The sequence below is a fragment of the Lacerta agilis genome, chromosome Z (genome assembly GCF_009819535.1).
Source record: "Lacerta agilis isolate rLacAgi1 chromosome Z, rLacAgi1.pri, whole genome shotgun sequence".
Taxonomy (NCBI): domain Eukaryota; kingdom Metazoa; phylum Chordata; class Lepidosauria; order Squamata; family Lacertidae; genus Lacerta; species Lacerta agilis.
The window spans coordinates 26,417,100-26,443,364 of record NC_046331.1 but is presented as its reverse complement, the minus strand read 5'-3'; the positions used below and the strand labels follow the sequence as shown (position 1 = coordinate 26,443,364).

General features: G+C 44.4%; 1 protein-coding gene across 1 annotated transcript; it reads right to left on the bottom strand.

Moving 5' to 3' along the window:
- Positions 1–11,408: 11,408 nt before the first annotated feature.
- LOC117040052 (DNA excision repair protein ERCC-6-like) lies at positions 11,409–15,191 on the bottom strand. Its single transcript, XM_033137587.1, has one exon. It carries the CDS (start codon positions 15,084–15,086, stop codon positions 11,655–11,657), a length of 3,432 nt encoding a protein of 1,143 aa, XP_032993478.1. The 5' UTR covers positions 15,087–15,191; the 3' UTR covers positions 11,409–11,654.
- Positions 15,192–26,265: the final 11,074 nt, after the last annotated feature.

Sequence of the window (26,265 nt, the reverse complement as noted above, 5' to 3'; positions counted from 1 at the left end):
ACGGATCCTCACGGATCCGCACCCATTTTGCACTGTGCCACATCAAACTCACCAGCAAATGACACATCATAGCCAGGGGCACAGCCTGCACCACAAACATCATGCATCCACCGCTTCCTGGCGACACCACGGCCCAAAAACGTGGTTCTGAAGCACAGATCCGCACCCTTTTTGCACTGCGCCACATCAAACTCACCGGAAAATGACACATCATAGCCAGGGGCACAGCCAGTACCACAAAAAACACGGATCCACCGCTTCCTGGTGACACCACGGCCCAAAAACATGGTTCTGAAGCACGGATCCTCATGGATCCTCACCCTTTTTGTTTTGGGCCACCCAGAAGTCACCGGAAAATCACACATCATAGCCCGGGGCACAACCTGCACCACAAAAATCATGAGTTGCACCACATTAAACACAAAAATACCCTCACCTGCACTGTAAATGTGACCACTGGAACGTTTTTATTAGAGCCAAGAGGAGAATGTACGACTATAGATTGTACCAAGATATGGTTCGTCTTCAAGAACAGATCAAATTCATGCTGAAGTAACAAAGAAGAGAAGAAATATGAATCTGCTTGCTTACTCTCAACTAATATCCCGATTCAAGAAAGACAGTTCAATCATTGAAAAGACAAAAATTGAGTCCATCATAATAGAGGTCTACCTTTTGGGTAAAATTTATAAACTATTACTCAAATATGACACCAAGTCCAAACAAGCAAAACCTTGTATGACAAAATGGATGCAAAAAATTTAAGAACAGTGGAGCAATGAGAACAATTATGAATAAAATCCACTGCAAATTAAGCCCTAAAACTAAACTGGTACCATGGAACCTCGGATCGCGGATGCAATCCGTGATGGAAGCACGTCCGCAACCCACAGCATTCACATCCTGAAGCGCTGCGTCTGCGCAGGCGCCGGTGCGATTTGGCGCTTCTGCGCATGTATGAGCAGCGAAACCTGGAAGTAACCCGTTCTGTTACTTCTGGGTTTCCCGCAGTCCACAACCTGAAAACACATAACCTGAAGCAGCTGTAACATGAGGTATGACTGTACAAAAATGTTCTTTTGATGGTACAGTCATACCTCGGGTTACAGCCGCTTCAGGTTGCACGATTTCGGGTTGCACACCGCCCCGAACCTGGAAGTAACAGAACGGGTTACTTCTGGGTTTTGGCGCTCGGGCATGCGCAGAAGCACTAAATTGCGCTTCGCACATGCACAGAAGCGCCGAATTGCATCACACACATGCACAAGCGCAGCGGCACAGGTTGCTAAAACTGCAGGTTGCGAACGCACCTCCCGCACGGATTGCATTCACAACCCGAGCGTCCACTGTATATAACTTTGAAAGATATACAGAAGATGAATACGTAATTAAATGAACGGACATTGCTGGAAATGTCATAGATCTCAAGGGACCTTCTTCCATTTATGGTGGACCTGTGAAAAAACCAAAAAGTTTTGGAGGAAAGTTCATTCCGAAAAGCAAAAAAATGTAAAAAACAAAACAAAAAACAAAAACAAAATTTGCATTGGACCCCATAACTATGCTGTTGGGAAAGATTCCTTCAGCTATTGTGAAATCGTCAGTGGAACTATTTAGTTATATGACCACAGCATTGGTGTTGGCTAACATATGGAAATAGATGCATGGAAAGAGAAACTATCAGAATATGCAGTAATGGCAAAACTCGCCAATTTAGTAAATAATAGACCCACGGAGGAACATAAAAAAAACCTGGAATCTTTATAATTTGTATACAACTTAACAGAACTGTAACAAAATGAGCATCTGTATGCATTTGTATAATAGACCTTAGGTTACAAAAATATTTCCTGTTTAAAAATAGAAGCTTTGTGTGTATATGATAAAGAAAGAAATATATAGTAGAATAAATATTTTCTGTCTGATCTAGAAATGAAATCATATTTTAAAATAATTTTTGCTTTAGATTTTTATAATCATATATGGAATTTCTCCAATAGCAAACTACAGTCATACCTTGGGTTGCGGGTGCTGCAGGTTGTGCGTTTTTGGGTTGTGGACCGCGCCGAACTCAGAAGTACTGGAACGGGTTACTTCTGGGTTTTGGCACTTGCACATGCGCAGAAGCGCAAAATGATGTCACGTGCGTGTGCAAGCACCAAATCACGTCACACGCGTGCGCAGACGTGGCACTGCGGGTTGCAAATGCTGCAGGTTGCGAACGTGCCTCCCTCATGGATCACATTCACAACTCAATGTGATGGTCTGGGATTCAGACTCGGATGCTGAACCTGTGGTATCCCAGCATGCACAGGATTCCCCATCTCCAGAACCAGCTGAGCCAGGGCTGGGGCTTGAGCCTGAAGGGTCCTCACCTGTACTGGATCCTCAGGTGCAGGTATCAGCGGAGTCTGCTCTGGCTCCTGATGGGATGGAGGACCCATTGCCTGCAGTTGCTCCACTCTCAGCCCTGTCAGGGGAAGCTGAGGCTGCCCCTGGGTCCAGTAACCCACCAGCCTCTCCTGAGCTGCAGAGGCTCAGGGCAGAGAGGCAAAGGGAGCTAGGTTCCTGCAGGAGGAATGCTTGCCTCCAGGCCAGAAGGAGAGGCAAGTCACCGGAGGATCAGGGCTGCCCTATGCCTCGGGGCAGATAAAGGCTGGCCAGCCCCAGCCCCAAGTTGCATGAGCAACACAGTTGATAATGTGTGCCTGCCTGTGTCCTCATGCCCAGCAGCGTACCGAGCCGCTTGACTGCCGGGGGTGGCAAGCCAAGCGGCACCCTCAGGGGGTGGGGGGCATCGCTCCGTAGCGTATGCATAGTGACTTCATGGCGACGTCACGGCGCATGCGCTATGGAGCACAGTCTGCTCTTTGGCCGCCACACGCTTTTCTTCTCCCTTACTAAAAAAAGAAAAAAGAAAGGGAAGCAGCCGCTTGTGCTGCTTTCCTTTCCTTTTTCTTCTTCTTCAGGTTTTTCTTGGCGCTGGCCCATCGCTGAGTGCGATGCACAGCGCATGCGTGCCACACCATAGTGGCGCTGGTGGGTGGGTCCCAGGCAGGCCGCGGGGCGGAGCGGCCCCGCTCCGCGGCTTGTTTGCAAAAAAGAAAACAATGCCCAACCTGAAGAATACGGAGCAGATGATTCAGCAGGGGAAACACAGCCCAGAATAAGTAAGGAGGTAGTACAGGAATACTTGGCTAGTTTAGATGTATTCAAGTCTCCAGGGCCAGATGAACTACATCCAAGAGTATTAAAAGAACTGGCAGAGGTGATTTCAGAACCACTGGCAGTAATCTTTGAGAATTCCTGGAGAACAGGCGAAGTCCCAGCAGACTGGAGGAGGGCAAATGTTGTCCCGATTTTCAAAAAGGGGGAAAGAGAGGACCCAAAAAATGACTGCCCAGTCAGCCTGACATCAATACCAGGAAAGATTCTAGAGCAGATCATTAAGCAAACGGTCTGTGAGCACCTTGAAAGGAACGCTGTGATCACTAAAAGTCAGCATGGGTTTCTGAAAAATAAGTCATGTCAGACTCACCTGATCTCATTTTTTGACAGAATTACAAGCCTGGTAGATGAAGGGAACGCTGAGGATGTAGCCTATCTTGATTTCAGCAAGGCCTTTGACAAGGTGCCCCATGATATTCTTGTAAAGAAGCTGGTAAAATGTGGGCTGGTAAAATGTGGGCTGGACAATTCAGTGAATTTGTAACTGGCTGGCTGACCGAACCCAAAGGGTGCTCATTAATGGCTCCTCTTCATCCTGGAGAGAAGTGACTAGTGGGGTGCCACAGGGTTCTGTCTTGGGCCCAGTCTATTCAACATCTTTATCAATGACTTAGATGATGGGCTTGAGGGCATCCTGATCAAGTTTGCAGATGACACCAAATTAGGAGGGGTGGCTAATACCCAGAGGACAGGATCACACTTCAAAATGACCTTAACAGATTAGAGAACTGGGCCAAAGCAAACAAGATGAATTTCAACAGGGAGAAATGTAAAGTACTACACTTGGGCAAAAAAAAATGAAAGGCACAAATACAGGATGGGTGACACCTGGCTTGAGAGCAGTACATGTGAAAAGGATCTAGGAGTCTTGGTAGACCATAAACTTGACATGAGTCAACCGTGTGATGCAGCAACTAAAAAAGCCAATGCAATTCTGGGCTGCATCAATAGGAGTATAGCATCTAGATCAAGGGAAGTAATAGTACCATTGTATTCTGCTCTGGTCCGCCCCAGATTCCAGGGGAGGGCAGGGGTGACACTTGGGCCAGCCCCGCCCCGCCGGTGGCCCGGAGAAAGCCGCAGAGCGAAGCCGCTCTGCCCTGCGGCCCATCCGGGGTCCACCCGCCACTGCCGCTATGGGGCTGCCCTGTGAGATCGGCGGCTTGTGGGGCTCCCCCATCCGTGCTGCTACAGCACAGACGGGGGAGCCCCAGGAGCCAGTGCTCGCTTAGCGGGTCGCCCCTGGAGCAGCAGCGCCGGCTGAGATGGACTGTGCATGCCCGGATTTTTAAAGCAGCACAGACAGGGAAGCCCCAGGAGCCGGCGTTCGTTCGGCGGGTCCTGACGCATGCATCATGACGTCATGATGTCATGACGTCATGGCCTCATGGCGTCCCACCCCCAGGGGGTGCCTCCACGGCAATGCCGCCCCTGGTGCCCCAGAGGCTTGCTACGCCTCTGCTTCCAACTCTGATTCTGATTCTATGAATGTCAGCTTGCTGAGTTATTTTGTACCATTGTGATTCAATGTTATATTTGTGCTCAACAAGGGAAACCCACACGACCTGAAGGTGCTGTTGTGCAATGCTAGGCCAATGATTCATAAGACCACTGCCATCCCTGACTTGATTGTGGATGGAGGACTTCACCTGGCATGTGTAACAGAGATTTGGTTGGATGAAGCAGATGGGCCTGTCTTAGCATCTGGTTGTCCACCAGGTTTCTGTTATGCACAGCAACCCAGGTCATGTGGGCGGGGAGGGGGGGTTGCAGTGATTTTTAGGAAATCACTAGCTTGCATCAGGTGTCCTACTGGAAATACCCAGTACTCTGAGTGCATGTTCTGGAAGTTGGGCAATAGGGGCAGTACAGGATTCCTTTTGGTGTACCGACCTCCCCACTTCACCAAGGATTCCCTGCCCGAGCTGCTTCAGGTCAGGTCATGGCGGATGTTCTCCTGGAGACACCTAGTTTGGTGGTCCTAGGGGATTTTAACATCCATGCCGACACGACCTTACAAGGGGCTGCTCAGGACTTCATGGAAAGCATGGCCTCCATGGAGCTGTCCCTGAATAAGTTTGGCCCAACTCATAGCCACGGACATGCCTTAGATCTGGTGCTCACCTCTATGGATGCTGGTGATCTGACATTAAGTAAAAGCAAAACAAAAGAAGTGCCATGGTCGGATCACTTCCTGGTGCAACTGGACTTCTCCGCAACCCTTCCCCTCTGCAGGGAGGTGGGACCGATTTGGATGGTCCGCCCCTGTCACTTAATGGGTCCAAATGGTTTCCAGAGAGTGGTAGGGGATGCTTTATCCCATGTTGAGGGCTTTTCATCTGATTTCCTGGTGGCCCGCTGGAATGCGGAGTTAACCAGGGCTATCGACTTTCTGGTTCTGAAGCGCCCTCTCCGATTGCATGGAGCCCGGACAGCCCCATGGTTTTCTCCAGAGCTGAGGGTGAGGAAACGGTCGCTGAGACAGCTAGAGCGCCAGTGGCAGAAAACTCATTCTGAATTGGACCGGACACTGGTTAGAGCTCAATGTCAAGCCTACCAAGTGGCGATAGCAATGGCGAAGAAGACTTTCATGCCTCCATGAAGTTTTAAATTTATTTTTCTGTCGAAAGTGTGTTGGTAATAACAAGGTTGTGCGCTGCACATATCATCAAATGTAAAATTCCGTTCTGGTTGCTGTTGCCAGCTCCTTCTTTCCCAATAGTCCCAGGCCACAGATCAAAATCTTGCCCAACTCTTGCATTAAAATCACCCAGGAGGATAATTTTATCTTCCTTAGGCATCTCTGATAGGATGGTATCCAGCTGAGAGTAAAAAAATTATTTCATGTCTTCATCAGCATCCAGTGTTGGTGCATGAGCGCTTATAATAGTAGCCTGTTGGTTTTTGGTGAGCTTTATTTGAAGGGTTGAGAGTCGCTCATTAATGCCGGTAGGGACTTCTGCCAGGAGCTTCACAAGGTCGTTTTTGATAGCGAAACCTATCCCATGTATTCAATGTTCTTGTTCAGATAGACCTTTCCAGAAGAATGTGTAGCCTCCTTTTTCTTCCTTCAGCTGTCCCTCGCCTGCTCTTTGAATCTCTTGAAGCGCTGTTAAAACGTTGCAGCTCTCTTACAATGATGGCAGTTCTGTATTCAGGACGCTCGTTATCTGTATTATCTGACAAAGTCCGTATGTTCCATGTTCCAAAGTTGGATTGTCTTTTATGAATACTGGGTGGTGACCTCACTGGGTGCAGTAATCCAGACAGGGAAAAGGGGAAGCAGACTATGTTTAGGGCACCTTTCCTAGCCCCTCCCCCTTTTCGGGGTGAGCAGAGTGGATCCTAAAAGGGCTGCTCAGTCATGGATACAGCTGCAGAGCTGCTCAACTGCCTCGTTCCTTGAGTCAGAACAACTGAATCTGTATCTACCGCCCATGTGCCAGTTCATGACTAGGGGCTTCCAGATTTAATGATCCTGCCCCCGTTACCATTTGCCAATCACCATGGGACTTTTGGGGTTTGGGTTGGGTTTTTGGAAGATGCCTGTGCGTGAATTTTTTTAATGTGTGTAGATCAGTGCACAATGACCAATGCAGTGTCTTTGTAGTAGGGCTCTGTTCCAATGGCATGAGTAGTCATGATAAACTGGTAGATCTTATCTGCTGCAGCCTTCATCTGCCTTCACAGCCATTGTAACATACCGCTTGTTTACATCCGCCTATTCTGCCGTTGAGGACTTCTTGGATCATTCTTTGTCTAGCTCCTTCCCTTTGACCTTACTGCCTTGGGTGACCCTGCTTCGCTCACAACGGCCATAGGAATGTGCAAGCCCACTCACCACTGCAAGGTGATGACCCAGCGAGTGAGATAACTGAGATACATTGTGCCGAGCCCTGGTCTCATTAGACAAAGCGTTCCACCAAAAAGGCTCTGGCTCTGGTTGAGGACAGCTGGATATGTTTTGGGCCAGGGACCACCAGTAGGTTGCTGTTAGATAAGCGTCACGCTCTTTGGGGGGTGTATTGGAAGATAATTCCCACAGATAAGAAAGGTTACAGACTGTTTAGGGTTCAAAGGTTAGCACCAAAACCTTGAACCTGATTTGATACTCCACCTGGAGCCAATCCAGCTGATGAACCACCAACTGAATGTGGACTCTCCACAAAGTCCGAGTAAGAACTCATGCACCTGCATTTTAGACCATTTGGAGTAGTCTCAAGAGTAGCCCTGCGTATCTGTCTGTCTGTCTGTCTATCATCTATCGGTCTGTCTGTCTATCTATCTATCTGTCTGTCTATCTATCTATCTATCTATCTATCTATCTATCTATCTATCACATTTATACTCCGCCCTCCCCGGCTCAGGCATAGAGCAAGTTAAAGTAGTCTAGACTGCAGGTGACTGCTTCATGGATCACCATGGCTAGGTTGGAAAGAGAGAGGTACAGTACCAATTGCCTAACCTGTAAAGATTTTAAAATGCCAGTTTGGCTAAATTTGTGACCATTGCCTCCATAGAGACAAAAGCATCCAGGATCACACCCAGACTCCTGATGGCGGGTGCAGGTGACTATTGCGCACCATCAAGAGCTGGGAGCTGGCAAACCGAACCAAAATCATTCCGGCCAAGCCATTGGACCCCCATCTTTAATGGATTGAGATTCAGCCGACTCCGTTTCCTGCATCCCAGCACACAGACCTAAATATTGGCCATTATATCGAGGGCAGCATCTGGCCAGGACCACGAAGCAGTAGATCCATGCTTTTAGTGGTCAGATCTGTGGTTATGTACAAGATATTTGAATTAAGGGTGAATTTGGGGTCCCAGAATGCAAAAACCATGAGGATCCATGAGGATTCGCGCTTGAAAACAACGTTTTTCGTCCACGGTGTTGCCAGGATGCTGTGGATCCGTGTTTTCTGTGGTGCAGGCTGTGCCCCTGGACATGATATGTGATGTGACAATGAGTTAGGGGTGGCCCAATGCAAAAAGCGTGAGGATCCGTGAGGATCCGCACTTCAGAACCATGTTTTTGGGCCGTGGTGTCGCCAGGAAGCGGTGGATCCATGATGTTTGTGGTGCAGGCTGTGCCCCTGGCTATGGTGTGTGATTTGAGGGTGAGTTTGATGTAGCGCAGTGCAAAAAGGGTGCAGATCCGTGAGGATCCGCGCTTCAGAACCACGTTTTTGGGCCGTGGTGTCGCCAGGAAGCGGTGGATGCATGATGTTTGTGTTGCAGGCTGTGCCCCTGGCTATGCTGTGTCATTTGCTGGTGAGTTTGATGTGGCCCAGTGCAAAAAGGGTGCGGATCCGTGAGGATCCGTGCTTCAGAACCACGTTTTTGGGCCGTGGTGTCGCCAGGAAGCAGTGGATCCGTGTTTTTTGTGGTGCAGGCTGTGCCCCTGGCTATGCTGTGTCATTTGCTGGTGAGTTTGATGTGGCCCAGTGCAACAAGGGTTAGGATCCGTGTGGATCCATGCTTCAGAACCACGTTTTTGGGCCGTGGTGTCGCCAGGAAGCGGTGGATCCGTGTTTTTTGTGGTGCAGGCTGTGCCCCTGCCTATGGTGTGTGATTTGCCGGTGAGTTTGATGTGGCCCACTGCAAAAAGGGTGAGGATCCGTGAGGATCCGCGCTTCAGAACCATGTTTTTGCGCCATTGCGGCCTCATGGAATAGTGGAAACGTGATTTTTTTGTGCTGCCTATAGATTAATATTTGGTGTAGAGTATCATGGTGGTTTTATTTTGTTTCAATATAAAAATCATATGAATTCATGTGGATCCATGCCTCGGATCCATGTTTTTGTGGTGCTACAGTGCAGCAAAGTGTTGGATTCCCATTTTTTATACTCCAGACTGTAGGCATGGCTTCTAGATGTGATTTGACACTAATCTTTTTGGAGTTATTTGTAAAAAAGTGGAGGATCCATGAGGATCCGTCTAGATCAAAGTTTTACCCTTTCCCCCTCTATTTCTTTAAAATTCCCAGCCTATCACTGAGCGGAATGCAAATGAGGCACCAAGTTTTTAGCCTTTCAGCTCGTTCTGATCGCAGAGTTCTATACAGTACAAGGAGGCGTTCTCATTTCAGAAAGAAGTGGCGGTTCATTCAATGTTTATTCGTTCATTCACACCATTCATTCGCACCACTGAGATAAAAAGGTAGAAACAAAATAGAAAATTCTTTCCAGTAGCACCTTAGAGACCAACTGAGTTTGTTCTTGGTATGAGCTTCAGATACAGTGTATCTGAAGAAGTGTGCATGCACACGAAAGCTCATACCAAGAACAAACTCAGTTGGTCTCTAAGGTGCTACTGGAAAGAATTTTCTATTTTGTTTCGACTATGGCAGACCAACACGGCTATCCACTTGTAATAAAAAGGTAGAGTCACAATTCAGATGTGTGGAGGTTCGGTTCCTGGTTTCGTTTTACTCTTCTGCTCCCGCACCGCCATTAAGTGACCATAGAAAACCTTGAAGAAATGTTTGATTTGGGATCAGGAGCTGTGACTGGACAAGAAAAGAGGAGCATTGATGCTCTTCCTAATCTAGATCGTATTTCGTGTGAAAAATATGATTTAGGCTTTAATGAGACTTACTTCTGAGTAGGCCTGCACAGTACTTTACAGTTAAACCGCAGTACCATTCATGTATTCAGAATGAAGTTTCATTGACAGCATTGGATTCACAGGATAAAAGATTGCAACTTTTTAGCCGTTTAAATATCACCCTACAGGCAATTAAAAAATCCTGTGCCATGGTGTCCTGTGCCTTTAGAATGTTGGGGGCAGGATTCAAATCCCTGCTAAGCCATGAAACTCAGAAGGTTACCTTGGGCCAGCCAGTCTCTCAGCCTAGCCTACCTCACAGGGTTGTTGTAAGGATAAAATGGGGATGAAAAGAACAATGTACTGCCACTTTTGAGCTTCAAGATTCGCACTTTGCGATCTCCGAGATACTGTTCTATTCATTGCATTACTAACAGTGCAATCCTAACCATATATGAAAATAGAGACAATCCAGAAGCTCCTCATGTTTACTCAGAATCAGGAGTGCCAACTTGGCCCCACAACCATGGGTGCCTGGGGCTGTGGGTGCCATGCAATGTGCATGGCCCTGGCACAAAAAATTGTGGGTGCCTGGCCTCTCCGTGAGGAATTATGTGGGTGCTCAGGCACCCAGGGCCACAGGGAGTTGGCATCTATGCTCAGAATTGTCCTGTTACCCAATAGGTCATCTTCTTCTTTGGCTATCACTTGTAGTTGAATACGATTGTCTTCCATATGGTCTTAACAGTGTGTCCTTAAGTGACTGTGGAGGCCGATTCTGGATTCGCACATGCTACCACATTGGGGACATATGTTTCCGGGCGGAAATTGATCAAGGTGAGGATTTGCCAAACTTACCTTCCTAGGTTTTCTGTCACCCAGGTCAAAGACCCAGTTTGGCATCCCACACCCCAGATGTGTGTGTGCATACATACACACATACATACATACATACATACATACATACATACATACATGGCTAATGGTAAATGGACCCCTGACCATTAGGTCCAGTTGTGCCCGACTCTGGGGTTGCGGCGCTCATCTCGCGTTACTGGCTGAGGGAGCCGGTGTACAGCTTCCAGATCATGTGGCCAGCATGACAAAGCCGCATCTGGTGAACCAGAGCGGCGCACGGAAACACCGTTTACCTTCCCGCTAGAGCAGTACCTATTTATCTACTTGCACTTTGACGTGCTTTCAAACTGCTAGGTAGGCAGGAGCTGGGACAGAGCAACGGGAGCTCACCCCATAGCGGGGATTCGAACCGCCGACCTTCTCAGCAAGCCCTAGGCTCTGCAGTTTAACCCACAGCGCCACCAGCATCCCATACACATACATACATACAAACAAACAAACAAACAAACACATACACACACCTCAATACATTTATTCATAAAGGGCATAAAAAGTAGGCAATATATCATTTTAATACAAAGGAATGCTAGGAAGAACTATGACAGCATGACCAATGTCAAAAAGAGCATACCTTTCTAGTAAAAGCAAATTGTTTTTCAAAAGTAGATAAAATAAACCAGGTTTATTTTAAAATCTTAACAGCTAGTTCTCAGAGAGAGAGAGAGAGAGAGAGAGAGAGAGAGAGAGAGAGAGAGAGAGAGAGAAACCCCAAGTGAATGAAGCTGGGCCTTAAATGGTAGGGATCAATGTCAGAAGCAATTTCCCTCAAGGTGCAGGTTTATCTTTCCACTGCTGTGATTGGATGCAAATCTGCTCTGGAAGGAATCAATAAAAGGGTACCATAAAAGGGGTGAGTGAAACAGTATAAGAACTCTAGAAATTGCTTTAGCAAAACTCTAGCTTTGCTCTCAGACTCTATCATTTCACTGGACGGCTCCTTTTCCAGCCACTCCAACTCCTAATCACAATTGTCCAGAGTTTTTTCTGCTTCAAGGTAAAGGTTAAAAGAATCTTCACAAGACATATAACTGGTGGATTCAATGGTCTCTGCAATGTCCTCCACCTGATCCAATAGGATACTAGCAAGGGATTTTCGAGAAGCGGTTGATCTTCTTCCACTAACTATTACCCTAGGAGAGAAACAAAGGCTGGTTGTGGACAATTTAGACTTTGGCGTTGAAATAATACCAGGTAGTTTGTTTGTGGGAGATCCTTGTCTGTGCTTACTATCATCCCAATCAATTATAAAACAAGTGTCATCCTCTTCACTATCTGAAACGATTATTTTAACAGGCATATTTTTATGCTGAAAAGAAAGCTCACTGTTGTTCATCAAAACATCGTCAGAGCCACCAATAACCATAGATCTTTTGCTGGCTTGGAGACTTCTGTTGTTCCAATTTTCCTGAAGCAAAGAGTGAGCCCAAGAGCTACAGTGGCTATTCAGTTGAAATCTTGTATTCTCTGTATCCTTCAATGACATTTCAACTCCCGAGATATCTTGCAACTGATCCTCGGAATCTTCTAAGACAAGTCTGAAATCACACTGGGGAGAACCAGATAGAGTCTCATCCAACATTATTACATCCATTCCAGATTTCTGCGCAAAACTGAGGTCTGAGATTTTACTGGACTGCAGTTGAGATGCTACTGAGGCACCTGGCTCAGCAACTTCACCTGCCTCTCCATGTGGACTTGTAGGAACATTGAGAGACATGTCAGCCTCGCCTTGTTGCTTTACATGGTGAGACACATACTCTGATGACTGTTGCAATGGAACCCCTTGGACATCAGTAAGCATGCCATTTGCCTCGACAGGAGGGTCGTGACAGATTGTTTGAAGTTCAGAACTGCAGTTTACCTGGTAAGACAAGTGAGCTTGAGAAAAGGAGGATACAGGACTTTGATAATGGTTTTGAGTAGTTTGTATATCATCATCAGGCACATAGTGAAATGACTGCTGCAGTAGGGCCACTTGGGCGTCGTTAAACTTGCCATTTGCCTCAGCAGGTGGGTCATGGGAAACCACCTGACATGCAGGGCTACAGTCCTCCTTGTAAGATAATGAATGAGCTTGATTAAAAGAAGATATAGGAGTTACTTCTTGTTGACTGGCTGGTTTGCATTCTTCATTCATGGATGCAGACATATCCATATTAGTTATGTTCTGAAGCACTCGTTCATCCTCCTTAATAAGTAGCTCTGTCATCTTAGAACTCACATTGACAATGTCATCATCACTGTCACCTACAAGACTGATGTTCTCACTGCTTGTGGGTTCGTCAGTTACAGGTGGCACGAGAGCGTAATTGGGAGAAGGCTCATGTGGCTTTTTCTTTGGCTGGGTGGACAATTCCATTTCTCTCAGCCATGCCCCTTCAGTCGTGTGTCGGAGGTTTCTCATCAGTTGGTCCTTTAGCTGTGATTCCAGCTGTAACAGCTTTTGGGCATTCTGTACCCTTTGTTCAATGTCCGTGTGGACTTCTTCACCCTCAGCTTCATCTTCATGAACTGCTTCGTGTGTGTACATTAAGTCGTGGTCTGATATGCCAAATATCTCCAGTGAATGGAGATATGCAATGTGCTTGTCCAGCTGATTATCTGTTTTTCTTTGGCTTGCATGCAAAGACTGAAGCTGGAGCTGTGTTGCTGAGCTTTGAGTATCTCCCAGTGTGAACAACTCCCTTAGTTCTTGCATAGTGAAATATCTGTATGGATCTTTCCTATCTCCCATGCTTTGTCGGATTAATGAGTCTTTGAATATTTGCCTTCTGTAGATTTTCTCCTCCACTGTCCCACAGCTAATTAGCCGGTAGATTACAACATTGTCCTTCTGCCCTATCCTGTAAACCCTGTCTACGGCTTGAGCATCTGTAGCTGGATTCCAGCTAGGATCAAAAATCACCACCCTGGTAGCTGCTGTTAAGGTTAGACCAACCCCACCAACTTGGGTAGTAAGCAGAAACACAGAGTATTCTTTGCTCTTCTGAAAGACACTAATTCTCCTTTTTCGCTCCCCCAAATGGCTTACAGTTCCATCAATGCGCATTAGCTTAAAGCACCTGTGCGTTAAGATGTGCTCTATAATATCCAGCATTTTTCTTGAATGAGAAAACACCAGTGTTCTGTGCCCCTCCTCCTGCAATCTTTCCAACAGGGCCACGAGGAAGCACAGCTTTCCTGATTCCGCCATCAGAGTCTCATCCGAAATGTGCCCAAGGTTTCTCTTCATGCTGGAATGCCCATCATTTTCATCACCATCCACCGTATTATAATTGAGAGCTTCCAGACCAAGTTTGCTACATGCCCGTGCTGACAACAGCCTTGGGTGATCACAGAGTTTCTTCAAGACACTCAGTTCAGCAAGTGGGGACCTTGTGGTCATTAACAACTTTTGGATATGATCCAAAGACAAAAAGTCCCTATATATTTCTTTTTGTATGGGTGATAAGTATACCCACACAATGAAGTCATTTTTTCTGGGCAGAGAAGGCATTTCAGAAGCAACAGTCTTGCTCTGATATTCTGGGAGACTGGTTTTAAGTTCAGGCTTAAGTTTGTTCTGTAGTTCATCTTTACTCCGTCTTAGGAAATACGGCTTGATTATGGACATCAGGTTTTCAGAGATCTTAAGTCCCAGTGCTTTCTCTTCCTGGGTTGCATTCTTTGTCCTGGCTCTTATGAGAGGTTTTTCATATTCCATCCCGAACGTTTTCATGGTGCCCAGAAGCGATCCTTGACAAGCAAAGTCAAAAAGAGCCCAGAGTTCTTTTAGGTTGTTTTGGACTGGAGTCCCTGTGAGCAGGATGCGGTTTTGAGAAGAGATAGCATGCACAGATTTTGTCGTTTGGGCAGATGGTGTTTTAATTTTATGAGCTTCATCAAGGATGACGTAGTCCCAGATGAAATCCTTCCCATCAAAGCTCGATAACTGCTGCCAATTTCTGAGGACCACCTGATAAGTCGTGAGCAAGATACCACTCCTCTTCTGGATCCTCTTCAGATTTTTCTCACATTCATGCTTGTTGGGACCATGAAAGACACTCACTCGCAGCCCAGGAGTCCACTTGGCAAACTCTTTAAGCCAGTTGCTCAAAAGGCTAGGTGGCATAATTAACAGCACAGTCCGAATGAGTTCTTCATCAAACATGCCCGAGAGGAAAGCAATGATCTGAATGGTTTTCCCCAAGCCCATGTCATCTGCAAGGATACCGCCTTTCCTTCCATCGCGGTATAAACTGTATAAGAAGGCAACCCCTTCTCTCTGGTAGTCATATAGCTTGTCATGTATTTCTCCAAACAACATTAGTCCACTCTGACAAACATCCACAAATACATCATCTTCCTGATCCAGGGCTAATGAAGCTAATGCTTCCTCAACTTTTTCCATTTTTCTTGTCAGCTTTTCACAGGGATAGATTTGATATGCCTGCCTCAGAAGGCGGAGAGATTCCTCCAGATTGCCATTTTTTGCTTCCTGCCTTGCTTGGGAGACAAATCTGCAAAATATAAAGTTTGAAGAGTCAGAAATTCCCCACAAAAATCAACTCAGAGTCTTAAAATGTAGGAAGGACAGTAGCATCCATGCATATAGCATGCCTAGAAAACAACTGTCATTTATTATTTTCATATATATATATATATATTAAATTTGTATATATTAAATTTGTAACTCACTACATACTATATATATATATATATATATATATATATATATATATATAGTATGTAGTGAGTTACAAATTTAATAGTAAAAATAAATCAAATATCAAAGAGATAAACACAATAGCTCTAAAAACTCAGACCACTCACACACATTAGAAATTATATAAAAATTTGGGACCAGCTTGTAGCATTTACTTGCTCCATGTGTTCTACCTCAAGCACTTTGATCTGCAGAACTTGCACTTCTATAAGTGCCATTTAATGTTCATTCTGCATTTGCTAGAAGTTTATCTTTCAGTGTGGCAGCATGTATGCTTTCCTTTCCAATCAATGCTAGACAGACAGCCTTGCTATCTAATATTAGACATCTGCTAAAACCTTTTTTTTTTTAATTCAGAAATCCTGTCCAGGCACATATTAGTCTAAAAATATTTGCTGAATTCATTTGTGTATTGCTGATAATTGTTTTATGCACGCTGCTTAAATATTTGTTTGATTAAGCAGTTTCTAAAGAAATAAATATAAATTATTAAAACCTTTGTGGAGTAAAAAGATGTTCAACACTAGGGTTGCCATATTTCACAAAGTGAAAATCTGGACACAAAAGTTGTTGAGCTTTTTTGTTTTGTCAAAGTTGTTGAGCTTGTTTTGCAAAATCTCAACAACAAAAATATTGCAGTTTTTGAGCTATTTTAAAGGAAATTCACCAACATCTAGACTTCTGACATAGGTTGCCAAGCGTCTGGATTTTCCCAGACATTTCTGCGATTTCTGCCCAGACAATGTTTCCAACTGCCTTATTCCGGCTAACACCCAAAGATCACTTCAACTCAATGGGACTTGCTATTGAGTAGACTAAATAGGATTGAACTGGAAAAATTAGAAGTGAGGTTTTGGTAAGTTTCTCCAGAGAGAATTAGGACTCATCTGCCCAAGGACACAGTATTTTGGGTGGTGTCAGCGCAGTTCTACAAGACCCCACCTGCGCTATGCATTAAAAGCTCTAACAAACCACTTTAAATAGTCATGGCTTCCCCTAAAGAATCCTGGGAACTGTAGTTTGTTAAGGGTGTTGAGAGTTGTTAGAATATGGCTACCAGATTTTTTTCAAGGAATCCGGGGACATTTTTTAAAAAAATTAAAATTTCATGCTTTATTATTTTAGGAAAGGGTTGCCCAGATTTCTTGACCTTTTTTTAGGGGCGGAACCCCAAAGTTGTTGGGCGCGCACCTCGACACAAGGCAGGCTGAGAAGCCCATCTACAAACACACAAACGCCAAAAAACAGGTGGGGGGGGGGAGAGAGATTGATTAAAGGTACTTGCTGGTCTTGGGAAAATACTCATTAAAACACACACACAAGACACCGGCTTCTCATAACCGGGAGACCGCTGGAGGGCGAGCGCAGTCTCTATGGAGATTTAACTGGTGGTGGTGGTGGCGGCGTCTTGTTACCAGAGGTGGACAAACAGCGGACTCGCACACAGCCCTCCTCTCAACAGAGGCTGCTGGTGCCAGAGGAGGCACGGAGGGAGGGGCGGAGGCTCCGTCTCCCGAGAACATTTCAACTCCCACCCCCAACTCCCGGCAGGAAGGCAGCACAGCACTGCCAGGGACAAGGGGCGCTGCAGCGCCTTCTCCCCCCCCTCCAATTAAACTCACCATCTCCACAGTGGCCATTGGAGGGAGAAGAGGGAGAGAAAGCAAAGGAGCCCACACCTGCCTGCCTTCCTCCCCCCCCCTAGTTTCCCCCTCATCCTTCGCTTTTGCACCTCTTTTGTTCCCGTGAGAAGCCGCCACTGCTGCGCTCCGTCTCTCTCTCTGTCTTGTAACGCAGCACAGCTCTTTTCTATGGTTCTCCTTCTCTTCTTCACTGCCTCAGCGCCTGTCTCGCCTCCTCCAACTGGGGCGCACAGAGCCCACAGCAGAAGAGCGCCGCGGGCTCTTCTGCTGCGGGTGGCTCTGTTGCCTCACCGGAAGTCCCCAGGCATAAATCAGGGGACATTAATTAAAATCCGGGAACATTCCAGGGACAGATTTTGTCCGGAGACAGATTGGTGAATCCAGGGACTGTCCCCGGAAACATCTGGTAACCCTGTTAGAAGATCCCTATTTTCCTCATAGCAATCCCTCCTCCAAGGGAACCCATGTAGCTCTATGAGGAAAATAGGGGTCTTCTAACAACTCTGTAAAGTGAATCAGGAGACTCTCAACACCCTCAGGAGTCTTTGGGGGAAGCCATGGCTGTTTAAGTTGGCATGATAGTGCGTAAATCTATAGCACAGATAGGGTCTTACAGAACTGCAGTGACACCACCAAGTCTCTCTCTCTCTCTCTCTCTCTCTCTCTCTCTCTCTTTACAAAGGCCAAATCACAGGATTAACCATGCCACTGAGCTTTTATCAGCAATGGGAAATCTCTGGTCCAACCTCTGGTTCTAATTAGGCCCAGTATGGGTCCTAATCTGAACACAAGGTTGTGGGGCAGGTACAGATGTGATTGCAAAGGAACAACCAGCAACTTAAAAGTGAGAAGTAAAAACACCAACACAGTAATCCTTATATTTGCAAAGCTGGAGATTTAGCAAATAATCGGTAGGTTTTATATTTTCAAAATATAGAGGAATGTTGATTCTTTGCCTCAGCAGCTTTCCGTGCATCTTGAAATATTTTTTACACCTAGCAGAACCTAATCTGATTAAGGCTGCAGTCCTATGAGAGTAAGTACCATTGAATTCACTGATATACCGTATTTTTTCGGTCCATAAGGCGCTCCGGACCACAAGACGCACCTGTTTTTTAAAGGGGAAAAACCAGGAAAAAATATTTTCCTGGTTTTCCTCCTCTAAAAGGCAGGGAGGGGGGTGCTGGAGGGGGAGCCCCTTCTCCATTCACAGCGGCTTATCCCCGCTTGCTTTAAAGGGACATGGGGACAAGGGGAGAACGCTCCGTTTCTCCCCTCCTCCCTATGTCCCTTTAAAGCAAGCGGGGATGAGCCTGCTTTTGGCATCAGCGCGCGGGGCGCAGGGTGATGGAGAAAGCAGCAGCATCCCCGCTGTTTTCTCCACCACCCCGTGCCTTGCACCGATCCCAAAAGCCTGCTTTTGGGATCGGCGGGCAGCACGTGGGGTGGTGGAGGAAATCCTCCACCAACCTCCCTGCCGCCCACCGATCCCAAAAGCAGGTATTGCAGCTGCCTCCCCCCATCCCCCACCACGTTCAGTGGGAGGAGGCATCGGAGAAAAAGCTTCTTTCGGCGAACGGAGGTGCTGACACAATCCAGCAACATTGCTGAGTGGGCACTGTAGTGTTAGGGCAGAGGCACACCACATATTTAAAGCACATGGCTTCCCCCAAGGAATCCTGGGAACTGTAGTTTCCCTCAAAGAGCTACAATTCCCAGTACTCATAACAAACTACAGTTCCCATGATACTTTGGGGGAAGCAATGTGCTTTAAATGTATGCAGTGGGTATCTTTAAAATGGTAGGTTTTGGAGCTTCTGCTTTTTCTCTGTACACACCCTTTAACACCCAGCATGAAGAACTCAGAAAGCTTGTACTGTATGCTATATTTTAGGACATTCTGAGTGGTGGAAATAAAGCTATTCTGTACTGGGTCCGCCCCTCCCCCTCTCCCAGATAAAAATAAGCCAACAGGGCTACCTACATTTTACTATTGTTATTTTGAATAACTTTCTGACCCGTTGTTATTTTAACGCTATTAATTGTTTTTGCTGCTGTTTTACATGCTGGAATTTGCATTTTTTAGATCTGCTGCAACCTGCCAAGGGAACTTGTGCACCCTGAAATGTGAGCTAGTAATCATTGAAATAACTGTTATTAAATATTTCGAATATCACAGCTCCACACAACGTAACCATACACAGGTATACTCAGAAGTAAGACCAATTGAGTCCACAGGGCAAGTGCTAGGATTGTACCGTCTTGACTCGCACTTGCCCAGGAGAAACGGCGTTATCACATTTCTTATCCGGGGAAGGAGAAACGCTCTGGAATCTTAGCTCAGAAGTAAACCTTAAATACAGAATCACCTTCCCGTTCCAAATCATTTTCGTTTTACCTCCGGTACTGTTCGTCTCGCTCAGGATTATCGGTGCCCAACGACTCAGCCATACTTTCGCAGCAGAAACAAACACAAAAACGGCGCCAGTGAGATTTTGAAACTGCTGGGCAAGCAGTAGCGGAAGGAAGTAACCTCTACTTCCTTAACTTTCCCAGCCTATCACTGAGCGGAATGCAAATGAGGCACCAAGTTTTTAGCCTTTCAGCTCGTTCCGAACGCAGAGTTCTATACAGTACAAGGAGGCGTTCTCATTTCAGAAGGAGGTGGCGGTTCATTCAATGTTTATTCGTTCATTCACACCATTCATTCGCACCACTGAGATAAAAATGTAGAGTCACAATTCAGATGTGTGGAGGTTCGGTTCCTGGTTTCGTTTTACTCTTCTGCTCCCGCACCGCCATTAAGTGACCATAGAAAACCTTGAAGAAATGTTTGATTTAGGATCAGGAGCTGTGAATGGACAAGAAAAGAGGAGCATTGATGCTCTTCCTAATCTAGGTCGTATTTCGTGTGAAAAATATGATTTAGGCTTTAATGAGACTTACTTCTGAGTAGGCCTGCACAGTACTTTACAGTTAAACCGCAGTACCATTCATGTATTCAGAATGAAGTTTCATTGACAGCATTGGATTCACAGGATAAAAGATTGCAACTTTTTAGCCGTTTAAAAATCACCCTACAGGCAATTAAAGAATCCTGTGCCATGGTGTCCTGTAGCCTTTAGAAGGTTGGGGGCAGGATTCAAATCCCTGCTGAGCCATGAAACTCAGAAGGTTACCTTGGGCCAGCCACAGTCTCTCAGCCTAGCCTACCTCACAGGGTTGTTGTAAGGATAAAATGGGGATGAAAAGAACAATGTACTGCCACTTTTGAGCTTCAAGATTCGCACTTTGCGATCTCCGAGATACTGTTCTATTCATTGCATTACTAACAGTGCAATCCTAACCATATATGAAAATAGAGACAATCCAGAAGCTCCTCATGTTTACTCAGAATCAGGAGTGCCAACTTGGCCCCACAACCATGGGTGCCTGGGGCTGTGGGTGCCATGCAATGTGCATGGCCCTGGCACAAAAAATTGTGGGTGCCTGGCCTCTCCGTGAGGAATTATGTGGGTGCTCAGGCACCCAGGGCCACAGGGAGTTGGCATCTATGCTCAGAATTGTCCTGTTACCCAATAGGTCATCTTCTTCTTTGGCTATCACTTGTAGTTGAATACGATTGTCTTCCATATGGTCTTAACAGTGTGTCCTTAAGTGACTGTGGAGGCCGATTCTGGATTCGCACATGCTACCACATTGGGGACATAGGTTTCCGGGCGGAAATTGATCAAGGTGAGGATTTGCCAAACTTACCTTCCTAGGTTTTCTGTCACTCAGGTCAAAGACCCAGTTTGGCATCCCACACCCCAGATGTGTGTGTGCATACATACACACATACATACATACATACACATACATACATACATACATACATACATACATAGGTAAAGGTAAAGGGACCCCTGACCATTAGGTCCAGTCGTGTCCGACTCTGGAGTTGTGGCGCTCATCTCGCGTTACTGGCTGAGGGAGCCGGCATACAGCTTCCAGATCATGTGGCCAGCACGACAAAGCTGCTTCTGGTGAACCAGAGCAGTGCACGGAAACGCCATTTACCTTCCCGTTAGAGCAGTACCTATTTATCTACTTGCACTTTGACGTGCTTTCAAACTGCTAGGTAGGCAGGAGCTGGGACCGAGCAACGGGAGCTCACCCCATAGCGGGGATTCGAACCACCAACCTTCTCAGCAAGTCCTAGGCTCTGTGGTTTAACCCACAGTGCCACCAGCATCCCATACACATACAAACAAACAAACAAACAAACACATACACTCACCTCAATACATTTATTCATAAAGGGCATAAAAAGTAGGCAATATATCATTTTAATACAAAGGAATGCTAGAAAGAACTATGACTGCATGACCAACGTCAAAAAGAGCATCCCTTTCTAGTAAAAGCAAATTGTTTTTCAAAAGTAGAACTTCCATGTGCAGCAATTGTCTATTTGAGGTCAGGTTTTGAATTGGATATATTTTGTCACAGGATCATTATGCATGTCCATAAGATCAGCCAAGACCCCCTGGTTTCCTTTTAAAATGCTTCCCCCCTCCCTTTGAGGCTTTTTGCCACCCACCCCTCTTCTTGGTTATGTGCAAACCCTTTCAAGGAGTTTTGATGTGTAAATTTACTCCCAAGTAAGCTTCAACAAGATTCCTTTCTTTTTTTTTTTTAAGAGATTTTATTATTTTTCCATATGCATATGTAAAGAAAACAAAACATACACTAAAAATACAAAATACAATACACAGTAAACAACTCAAACAACAACACAATAAACATAAGAAAAACACATACAAACCTGTCTAAACGCTAATCTTTGTCTCATTTTTATTTTTTCTTCTAAGCATAGGGGGACTTCCCCCACACCCTCCACTGCATTGTTAATTCAAATATACTTTAAGTAGCTATATATCTAATTTCATAACTAATAACCATCTTATTTGTCCTTAGATTCATTTACTAAAAACATAATTCTTAATCTATTCCCAAAATCTTCAGACATTCTTATTTATATCTTATACTGTAAAATTCTTGCCAAAATTTTAACTTATATTTATCTAGCTAAAGCCTATTCAACAGCTAATTCCGCTCAAATATTCAATTTTACACTGTTAACTAAATAATCCTTAAATTTCTTCCAATCCTTCGACACCTTCTCCTCCCTCTGGTCTCGGATTCTCGCGGTCAGTTCAGCAAGCTCCATAAAGTCCATTAACTTCATCTGCCATTCTTCCACCGTTGGAATCTCTTCACCCTTCCAATTTCTTGCCAATAAAATTCTAGCTGCTGTTGTGGCATACATAAAAAATACTCTATCTTGGCTGGGTATCTGTTCATTAGTCATGCTCAAAAGGAAAGCCTCTGGTTTCTTGCTAAAGGTAATTTTCATTACCTTCTTAAGTTCATTATAAATCTTGTCCCAGAAGGCTTTGACCCTTGGGCAGGTCCACCACATATGGTAAAAGGTACCTTCCACTAATTTACATTTCCAACACAAGTTAGTCATTGACGGATTCATTTTAGCGATTTTAACTGGTGTTAAATACCATCTATATAACATCTTCATAATATTTTCTCTTAAGTTATTACAAGCTGTAAATTTGATACCTTCTTTCCACAGTCTTTCCCAGTCCTCTAACATAATGTTATGTCCCACATCTTTTGTCCAGTCTATCATTGTTGATTTAACCATTTCATCTTTCGTATGCCACTCTAGCAGCAAATTATACATTTTGGAAAGGTTTTTTGAATTCGATTCTATTAGCTCTGTTTCCAGTTTTGATTTTTCAACTTGAAAACCAATCTTCTTGTCTGCTTTGAAAATCTCATGAATTTGATGATATTGCAGCCAGTCGGTGACCTCACTTTTTACCTGGTCATAACCTTTCAGTTTAAACGATTCACCTTCCTGCTGCAATATATCTATATATCTTAACCATCTTGCAGACATATTGGGTCTCTTATAAGCCTTGGCCTCCACTGGTGAAATCCATCTAGGAGTCTTTCTCTCTAGCAAGTCTTTGTATCTCACCCAGACCTGATACAAGGCTTTTCTAACTATATGGTTTTTAAAAGTCTTGTGGACCTTAGCCTTGTCGTACCACAGATAAGCATGCCATCCAAACATGTTGTCAAAGCCTTCCAAATCTAAAACATCAGTGTTTTCCAATTTAAACCAGTCTTTCAACCAGCAAAAGGCCGCCGCTTCAAAATAAATCCTTAAGTCCGGCAGAGCAAAGCCTCCTCTCTCTTTAGAGTCCGTTAAAATCTTAAATTTAATTCTGGGCTTTTTCCCCTGCCATAAGAATTTTGATAGGTCCTTTTGCCATGTTTTGAAACAATCCAACTTATCTAAAATTGGAATGGCTTGAAATAGAAACAGCATCCTTGGCAAAACATTCATCTTCACAGCAGCTATTCTGCCCATTAGTGAGAGTTTCAGTCTTGTCCATATCTCTAAGTCCTTTTTTATCTCGGTCCACAGCTTCTCATAATTGTCCTTGTACAAGTTCAGGTTTTTTTGCAGTGAGATTGATCCCTAGATATTTAACTTTCTTGGCAAAGTTAAGGCCAGTGGATTCTTGTAACACTTGTAGTTGTTCTGTTTTCATATTTTTAGTCAACACTTTGACTTCTGTTTGTTAAGTTTGAAGCCGGCTACCTGCCCATACTTCTCAATTAATTCCAATGCTTTGGGGACACTACTTTCAGGATCTTGTAGGGATAACATTAAATCATCAGCAAAGGCACGTACTTTATATTCCTTCTCTCCCACCCTTATTCCTTTAATCTGGTTCTCTTTTCGTATCATATTTAGAAGAACCTCCAGGACCGTAATAAATAATAAAGGGGAGATAGGGCACCCTTGTCTTGTTCCTTTTTCCACTCTGATCTCCTCCGATATCACACTGTTGATTATAACTTTCGCTTTTTGTTCTGTATAAATGGCATTGATGCCATTCAAAAATCGTTGTCCAACTGCCATTCTTTCCAGATTTTTTTTCATAAATGTCCAAGAGATATTATCAAAGGCTTTTTCTGCATCTATAAACATCAGTGCCGCCTCCGTATTTATGTTTTTTTCCAGTTTCTCTAGGATGTCCACGACTATTCTAGTATTGTTATTCAGTTGTCTTCCTGGTAAAAAACCTGCTTGATCTTTGTGTATATAATCCTTGAGCACTCTTTTTAATCTTGTAGCCATAACATTCGCGAAAATCTTATAATCCACATTTAACAAAGAAATTGGACGGTAATTTTTCATATTGGTCTTGTCTGTGTCTGGCTTCGGAATCAGTGTGATATAGGCCTCTTTCCATGTCTCTGGTGCCCTATCTCCCTCTAATATACTATTGCAAACTTCTTTTAAAGGCTGTGATAGCCAATCTTTCAAGCTTTTATAGTATTTTGCGGTTAAACCATCTGGTCCTGGGGCCTTTCCAATCTGCATACTGTTGATTGCTTCTTCAATCTCTTGTGTCGAAATAGGGTGGTTGAGTATTCTTAATTTATCTTCTGGGACTTTTTGCAATCCATTGTTCTCCAGGAATTGGTCTATCTCTGTTTCATCAATCTCCTCCTCCTTGTACAATTGTTTGTAAAACCTTTGGAAATGCCATCTAATTTCCTCTGGATTCTCCACCATCTTTCCATTTACTACCAGATTATTGATGATATTTGCTTTTTGTCTTTTCTTTAGTTGCCAAGCTAGTAGTTTTCCACATTTATTTGCTGACTCGAAGGATCTTTGTTTCATCATTTTAATCTTCCATTCGATATCCTGATTTATGATTTTGGCCAGTTGGGATTGCAAGTATTTTATTTCTTTTTGTATTTTTTGGTTCTTAGGGTGTCCTCTTAGTTCTTTCTCTTTCCCCTGAATTAGTTTCAAAAGTCTTTCCATTTCTGCGTTTTGTTGCCTCTTCTTCTTTGCCTTTTCACTTATCAGGAACCCTCTCATTACTGCTTTACTTGCATCCCAGACAGTCCTCTTTTCCACCTCCGAATTTAAATTGAATTGAAAATACTCCTTCATCTTTTTTACTGCCCTTTCTACTAGCTTGGTATCTCTCATCAGGGTATCATCCATTCTCCATTTAAAGGAGTCCTTGGAAATTAGTTTTAGATTTGCTTGTACAGGGTTATGGTCTGAAAATGTTTTGGGGCCAATTTCTGCTTTGCATAATTTCGGTGTCAATTCATTCGATATCCAAATATAGTCTATTCTCGACCATGACTGCTGAGGTTCACTGAAAAAAGTTGCCTCTGTTTCCATAGGATTTCTTAACCTCCAAGTGTCTACCAAATTTAGATTGTCAACCAATTCAAAAAAAGTCTTCGGCAGTTTCCCCTCATTTGTTAGTTTGGCCCTCTGAGATCTATCCATTAATGTGGAAACTGCCCCATTAAAGTCTCCTAGGCATATTATTTTGTAGTCCAGATATTCCAGCAGCAGTCATGGATCTTTTTATAAAAAATTGACTTACCATCATTAGGTGCATAAAGTCCCAGTATCAAAAAATTTTCGCCTTGTACTTTAATTTCAATTGCAATGTACCTCCCTTCTTCATCTTTGAATAGCTGTCTTGGGCTGTATTTCTCTTTCGCATATATTACCACTCCTCTCTTCTTGACTTTATCCGATGATATAAATTCTTGGCCTAATTTTTTGTTTTGTAGAATTCTTCTGTGTCGTCGAACCACATGGGTCTCCTGTAGACATATTATATCTAAATTCTTCTTTTCCAAACTGTAAAACACTCTGTGTCTCTTTGGTCTCTGGTTCAATCCCCGAACATTCCATGTCATCAGTTTTAGAGCCATTTTTTAAGTCTTTATTCTGATCCTCCTGTCGCTAGGTCTTTCTTGTCTTTTTCTGGATCACTTGGGTCTCCTGTTCCTGGTGTTCCTGGTGGTGGAAGCACTCCTAGGGTTCCTGGAGGTGGAAACACTCCAGGTAGTCGGAACATAAACGCTGGATCTAAAGCAGAACCCTTGAAGTCTTCCAAATGTTTGTCTAAGAACTTTTGCTTGTCAGCCAGGGATCTTATCCTGATTCTTTTTTCTTTGAACAAAAAAGTCAATCCTTCTGGAAATTCCCAGCTAAAGGAGATATTTCTTCTTCTTAGCTCAGCTGTTAAATCGTTATATGGTGCTCTTTTATCCAGGAAAAATTTGGGGATGTCTTTAAAAAGCACAACTCTATTTTGCTGTAC